At 36.3% G+C, this 7,948-nt stretch overlaps 1 protein-coding gene across 1 annotated transcript; it reads right to left on the bottom strand.

Moving 5' to 3' along the window:
- Positions 1–212: 212 nt before the first annotated feature.
- Positions 213–2,084, bottom strand: LOC128982099 (uncharacterized). Its single transcript, XM_054401149.1, has one exon. It carries the CDS (start codon positions 2,082–2,084, stop codon positions 213–215), a length of 1,872 nt encoding a protein of 623 aa, XP_054257124.1.
- Positions 2,085–7,948: the final 5,864 nt, after the last annotated feature.

The raw sequence follows: 7,948 nt of genomic DNA, 5'->3' as shown, positions 1-7,948 counted from the left end.
AAATTCGAACCTAATGAACTAGAAGCTATGATCTTTTCAAACTGCAAAATTACCAGAGTGTAAATTTTCCAGTTCTTAAGGGATTTCTTTAACAGCAAGCAAGAATTAAAAAGGTTAAATGTCGTATTACTAAGCCACTGACACAATATTCCATTAACATAAATATAATATAAGTATGCGAAGCTCAAAGGAAATAAAATAATCTTATACTCTTAAATATTCACCCTGTGCCATGCCATGTTCCTTATAGTAGACCACAAACCTAGAGTGAGCCAGTAAAACAAGTCATACACCAACTTTATGGTGAACCCGTTGAACACCCCCAATATACCCAAACTGTAGGCTACGAACTCCGCTGGGCTCGTCACACTGTAGCGTATAACAGAGAGAACGCTGTCTTCCTTGTAGCTAACCTGGGAAGTGGTTCTCCTCTTTGAATATTTTTCATTTAACTCAATTTTTCCACCAAAGGAGTACGAAATAGACAAACAATCCATTGGACAGTTGCATTTGCACCTCTTGTCTTTGTACTCAGGAGTTAATAAGAATTGGTTTTCTTTTTGACAAGAATGTGATTTTCTGTTGCTGCAGATAGGAAGAGAACTGTAAAAAATAGCTGTGCCATAAGGAATGCATCCACAGAGAGTTAGAGAGCAGTTTATCTGACACTCAAACACACAGTTGTTGTGCGTGTAAACCTCAAATAGAGACAGTGATCTCTCGTGTGAAAATACACATTTTCGTAATGATTCATCCACTTCTGTAAGATCCTGTAACGCGTTGGTAACAGCTGGCGTTACAACAAGGGCAGATGATGTGGTCTTGACGAGTCTCACGTGTTTCATATTTGACATTGACGGGATGTCAAAATGCCCGTGTAAAAACACAAAGTAGCTGTTGAACCATATTTTTTTTTTTGAAAGATCGTCAATCTCTCTGTCATCTCTTTCAGGAATAGGATAGTCAATTTCATCTTCAAACTCTATCTCTATGTGATTATCCGTATATAACAAATCATTCTTGCAGGCACTATCAAATATGTTATCAGGATTGCATAATTGTGAATGGTAGGAGTCTAAAAATGGATGGTTTGCACTTTCATTACTCATTTTTATTTTTGTAGAACCCAACATAGTTGTTTTGTTATCAGCATTGAAGCTCTTACATGTGTAAATTCCCGTGTGAAAATCTTTTATCGATGATATTAATGTCATCAATGATGATGAACCGTTGCGGAGGGTTACCCTCCTGTGGGGACTTCCTGGAAGGTCAATATTGTAAAGTTGAATTGTACTTATGCGGTCGTTGCCAAGTCTCTCGATGTATTTGATATAATCCATCCCAGTAAAGGTCCAATTATGGTCAAGGGGTGGAACATTTTCTGAATCTCCAAAAAGTGGAATATATAGGCTTTGAAATAACTCCCCATCGTATAGAGTCATTGGCAGTAAATCATATACAATAGGATATATATCATTTGAAATGATAATCATGTTCAATTCATCCTCACTACACAGCCAAGACGTTCCGTTCTCAAGTGACATGCATCGTTTCAAGATCTCAAACCTGTTGTACTCATCTTTCAGCAGTACAGGCTCACAGACAGTGATGGCTGGGAAAGGTATGTCTTTGACATTCATGTAGGTCAGACTTTGAACTATCAGGGAGTTCCGAAAGTTGTTGTATGCGTCTTGGATGTAAATAGCGCTAACAAACAGTGCTAAAACGTGGAATATGATGTTTACCAATTTATAAAGGGTCTTCTGCAGATGTCTTCGTTCAGCACGTCTACTTAACCCGATGTTGTTGAATAGTTCTCCGAAATGTGATTGTTCCTTTGTAGCCGGGATTGTGAACGACTTTCTTAGATTCTGACATTTTACTCTTACCGTTTTAACAGTCTTTGTTAGGTCTATCATGTCTTTGGTGATCTTATTAGGTGAGCTAATCCTTCCATCTATCAAAAACAACCGTTTCTTAACCCTACTTAACCGCTCTGTAAGCGTTTCTTTGGTTGTAGAAGTCTGCTTAACCAATGGATAAAGGTCTTTACCATGCAGTTCAAGTTCAATTTCGGGATCCATTTCTACTACGGAGTGAGAATGGTTGTTCGACTTTGTTTCAACTGCTGCTAATTACATTACATTGGATTACACAGCGTAAATAAGTTAGAAGATGTGCGTGTCAAAGAACGAGCCATCATGTAATTGCTGGAATCGCATGCAAAACCTAAAGGCGGTGACACACTATCGATCTTTTCCCCGATCAAGACCCCGAACCGAGCAGGGAGAAGGGAGAAGGGAGATAAATATCAGCAAAATTTTACTCCGAACATTTCCCCGAACATGACCAAGACCAGACGAATTCTACCGAGCGCGGCAAAAGGAAGTTTGGAGAGAGATAGAGAGTGTGTGCGAGTGAGAGCGCGGAGGCAGTGCCGTGGAAGAGGTTATATCTATTGATTTCTATTGGTTTTATTCATTGAAATAACGTTACAGAATGATCATTTTAATTGTCTTTAATAATATTAATGTTCATATTATTTTTGAAAGAATTTAAGTCAACATCAATTAACTTAATTCAACCTTAATATTATTGATATAATTGATTTAACGGTTTCTACACTTTCAACCTTGACCAAACAAACCACAAACATTACATCTTAAATGATTATAATATATAACGGCAACATATTACCCAACATTTATTTATTTTACCAATTAAAGAGTTTAATTGCCATATTAAATCAGAACTGTCAATGCTAGCGCAGGCGGCCGCTCGGTGCGGCGCTCGCGACGATGTACGGGGCAAAAATGTACCGTGACACACTATCGTACATCGGACCGTACATCGGACCGATCTTTTCTTTGATCTTTCGCCAAAAAACCGCCTCCAGAGCGCTCGTCTCCCTGCTCGGCCTGATGTCTTGTTCGGCGTCTTGATCGGTGTACGGACCCGTGACACACTATCGAACATCCTCCCTTCGACCTCCCTTCTCCCTTCTCCCTGCTCGGTTCGGGGTCTTGTTCGGGGAAAAGATCGATAGTGTGTCACCGTCTTAAGAGGCGGTTTGTTTCGTGGAAAAAATGGTCATCCAATGTCATCCTGTACTCTGAAATAAGTGAGGTATGCATGCTCAGTAATTTAAAATACGGATCCAACTAACCTATATTTAACTATCCTATATTTATGCTGTGCTCCGTATATGGCAAAGTGTTTTCTTTAGAAACTCAAACTTATATATTTTTTTGAAGTTTTATAATTTTGAACGTAAAAATATGAAGTAACAATAGGAACTGTAAGCGTAGTTAGTAGTTATATCAATACTAATAGAATTTTTTTAGTTTCGGAGATTCAAAGAATATCAAGAGAAAAACATATTTTTCTTTATTTTACCAATTTTGAAAACCATTTCTCTGTCAATTTAGGGGAGGACGCCTTTTTCCTCCTGACAATCGTCTTAAAACTCACAAAAATTTCAAAAACCTTACAATTTTTGTTGACAAAAGATTTTTTTGTGGTTTTTGTGCAAAATTAAAGTTATTTTAGGATCATTTTAAGCCTCACCGAATCCAATCAAAAAATGTTCACTTAACTACAATTTTAGAGCAAACTAAACCGGATAATGTGTAAGTTTTTTTAAAATTGTAGTATGTTATACCAACTTTACCCAATCTAAAATACATCTAGACTAGCATTTTTGTTTTTTATTCATCTATATACAGTATTCTACTATTACAGAGTTTATAAAAAGTCTGATGACCCCAATTAAATTTTTTATCGACCAATACTAGAAAAACTAAACTCTGCACTTCTTTATGGCATGTGATGAAGTACTTTTTGGGCGTAACCACCACTTCATGTACATCTTCAAAATGGGGTATTTCGAGGGAAACTTAAAAATTTCAAATTGTGAGACCCATCGAGTGACCCGTCATTTTAAAGCTCCTGATAAAAGAAAACCAACAACGCAAACTAAAAGCTCTATCTGAACCAAGTAAAAAATGGTAGTCAATTGAAATTTTCATAAGTGAAAATTTCCAAGTCTGGAAACTCCCTATAAATTTTGTAAAGGCTCAAACTAGAAACACTAAACTCCGTACACCTTTATGGCATACGTACTTTTTGAGCCTAATTGCTACTTGGTTCGCAACCCCAAAATAGGGGATTTCGGAGAAAACTCAAAAAATTGAAATGTTAAGCCCCGGCAAGTGATAGAAGGTCAAACATCGTGGGTACGTGATAAAAACTCAAAGGTCGTGATAAAAGAAAACTAACAACGCAAAATAGGTGTCTTTATCTTAACACAGTACAAAATGGCGGTCAATTGAAATCTTTAGAAATCAGAATTAACCTACAATTTTATTTACGTAACATTTTGGGAACAGTTAAAATTACTATCATTTGCCTTTTTATAAAAAAAGGAAGTCAATTATTGTTGCTTATAATTGAAAATTCTTTTTGCAAAAAATTTGTACCAGAATACAGGTTGTTACTCATGCAAAGGTTGCAGAAGACAATTATTCTGACTTCTAAGGATTTAAATTGACGGCCATATTTTACTGTGCTAAGGTAGACCTCTAATTTACGTTGTTAGTTTTATTTTATCACGACCTTAAAAATGAAGGGTCACTCTATAGGGTCTAACATTTCCAATTTCAAAACATTTTCAAGTTTGCAGGTATGCTGTGGTGGGGCATTTGCATATTCTATTATAGCAAATATTATTTATGGAACTCGCATCATAATTAGTCAATGAAACTGTTCATTTTAACACGCAAGCTTCTCTTATCGTCACCTAATGAATAGTTAAAGTTTAATTACTTGACAAGAAAGTAGTTCATTTTGTCACACTTCTGTTGTGGGTGATTTCATCCGTAGGTATTCAAAATGGCTCATCAAACCCGAAATGGTATTGTTGGGAATGACCGGTCCCACCCAAAGGAAGAAATACATTTCCAAAACATACTTGAAGAACATGTTCATGATTTTGAAGACTACCTGGATGATATGGAGAAAGGAATTCAAAAATTCGATGATTTATTGTTGGAAGACCTTAGAAATTTTAAAGCGGCTGTGAAAGAAGTTGAATTTGAGGTTGACAACATGACTATGTCATTAGAGGATATTTCAAGAAAGGAAAATTCTTACTCCGAAGCCCTCTTCAACAACATGGGACTTTCTGGGTTGCAAAGTGTTTTTTTGAGGCGTTGCCCAGATCTGTATAACTCGGTGAGTATATTATTCCACATTTTAGCACTGTTTGTAAGTGCTATTTACATCCAAGACGCATACAACAACTTTCGGAACTCCCTGATAGTTCAAAGTCTGACCTACACGAATGTCAAAGACATACCTTTCCCAGCCATCACTGTCTGTGAGCCTGTACTGCTGAAAGATGACTACAACAGGTTTGAGATCTTGAAACGATGCATGTCACTTGAGAACGGAACGTCTTGGCTGTGTAGCGAGGATGAATTGAACATGTTCATGATTTCAACTGATATATATCCAATCATATTTGATTTTCTGTTAATGACTGATGATGAAGGGGATTTGTTTACAAGTTTATACGTTCCCCTTTTTGAAGATACGGAAAATATTAAACCAATCCGCATCTTCAATGGGGTGGATTATTTTAAATACATTGAAAAATTAGGAAAAGAACGACTGAGTACGTTCCAAATATACAATCTCGACTTTCCTACTACTCCTTACCGTTTGGAAAATCTTCGCAATGGCTCAACTTCATCACAAATACTGCTAGCACCGGTTAAGAAATTTGAAAATGGGATTTACACTTGTAAGACTATTAACGCTATGAAAAATCTTCGAAAACCTAAATCTCGTGATGTAAGTAAGCCCAAGGATTTCAATGAGTTCTTGTGTAATCCTGCGAACATATTTGACGACCTTTGCAGGAATGAACTGCTGTACACAGATAACCATTTGGAATTAGAGTTTGCTGATCTTGCTGCTGAAATTGAGTTTACAAACAGTCACCCCGACGTATATAGTCATGAAGTGGAACTTGCAAAAAGAAGATCACTATTCGGAAGATATATTTTGTTTGTACACAGTAACTTTGATAACCCATCGATGACAATCATGCCAAATCAGAGAATCATTCAATGCACATCAGCAGCTATTTCTGTTTCACCAAACATTACCAATGCGAGGAAAGATCTTGCTGAAGTAGAACAGTCAAAACGAAACTGCGTTTTTTCACACGAGAGGTCGCTCTCTCTATTTGAGTTTTACACGCAAAACAACTGTGTTTTCGAATGTCAGATAAACTGTTCTTTGAAACTGTGTAGCTGCGTCCATTATGGCACAGCTATTATTAAAAGTTCCCTTCCTATCTGTAGCAGCAGTAAAGCATTCGATTGTCAAAAACAAAGTAAATTTCTTTTCAATCAGGAGTACAAAGACAAACGATGCAAGTGTGACTGTCCTTTAGATTGTTTGAGCTTTTTGTACTCTATCGATCAAAAGAATAAGCCTGATGCTGATGCACCACTATTGCTAAAGAATACCACTATTCAGTTAAGCTACGAGAAAGACAGCGTTATCTCTGTTATACGCTACAGTGTGACGAGCCCAGCGGAGTTCGTAGCCTACAGTTTGGGTATATTGGGGGTGTTCAACGGGTTTAGTATAAAGGTGGTGTATGAACTATTCTACTGGCTAACTCTGGGTCTGTGGTTCACTATAGGGGATATAGCAGTGGATATGTAATGCTATGTACTTAAAACTGATGTTACTAATCAACACGCTATTTATCTAAATGGAAAAACTTCACAAACAATTTCTGAATTTGGTTTAATCACTGTAAATGATATCCTTATTGTTGTATGAAAGGAAACGATTTCGCTTTTTCAATGCCTTATTTTATGAGCCTTTCAACATTCACATTCCATTTCATATTCCAGAATAAAGTATAAACAACATATTTTTTGTCATATTTTTATTAAGTCATCTTCCTCATTTCCCCCATTTCCCCATCGTATTTTTTATATTAGTACAAACCTATTAGTAAGACATTTTAAATAATCTTATAAAACCCCTTTCTATAATACGCGTCATACATACATACAACAAGCTTCATTGAGAAGGAAGAAGTCGTGTCTGTCTATATAATTATCACAATCTTGCAGTTCTTCTTGCTTTAGGCATCCAGAACGTAGCATAAGTTTATTGGTCTGCAGTACGATCTTGTGAAGACATGAGGCCAAAGTGGACAAAGTACTTTGAAGCCTTCATGTGTGGAAATTATTTGATATGAAGAAATGTATAAAGCTTGCTACAAATAAGAGCAGAATAATTTAAGTTAATGTGAGCAAATAGTCTTAATGTAATATCAAATAAACTTCAAATAAACAGTACTTAGGGTCTTACCTATTTCTAATAATTAGGCTAACGATCAACTTAAAAAAGTAAAAGCCACGATAATAGCGTGTCTGCAATATAATACATAGTAAGCAGCTACCAACTGACACTAACCAAAATTGAAATATCGTTTATTTTTAATTTTTTTTTCATAGGACGCTAGTCGCGAGCCTGGGATTGTATTTCACATTACTTCAGGCTAGACCTAGGGGCTACGGCATTAAAACTTAGATAAAATTGGTGACTTGGTGGGGATCGAACCCGGGACCTCAGGGACTGAAGTCCTGCGCCCTAACCACTACGCCAGCTCGCTCCCCTGTATTTTTAATTATGTATAGAACAACTAATAAAACTTAAGCCCAAAGTTGATTTTTTCCCAAACCGCCAAATAATAAGAAGTTATTGGTTAGTAACCCTATTTTTAAATAAGGATATTTCTTTACTTATCTAGACTCTACATTGAAAAAAAAATATGTTCAAGGTAAAAACAACAATAGTTATCGTGTGTCCCCCAATTAAATTTTAAATGTAGATTATACTGATGACACTCATGAAATAT

This window comes from Macrosteles quadrilineatus, unplaced genomic scaffold, assembly GCF_028750875.1.
Source record: "Macrosteles quadrilineatus isolate MER2022 unplaced genomic scaffold, UCM_ALF_1.0 Scaffold_110__1_contigs__length_343271, whole genome shotgun sequence".
Lineage (NCBI taxonomy): Eukaryota > Metazoa > Arthropoda > Insecta > Hemiptera > Cicadellidae > Macrosteles > Macrosteles quadrilineatus.
The sequence above is the reverse complement of the archived record's forward strand: the minus strand, read 5'-3'. Positions and strand labels throughout refer to the sequence as shown.

Bases quoted from the DNA above. Each gene is read 5' to 3' on its own strand.
- LOC128982099 (XM_054401149.1), bottom strand. From the start codon at position 2,084: ATGGATCCCGAAATTGAACTTGAACTGCATGGTAAAGACCTTTATCCA.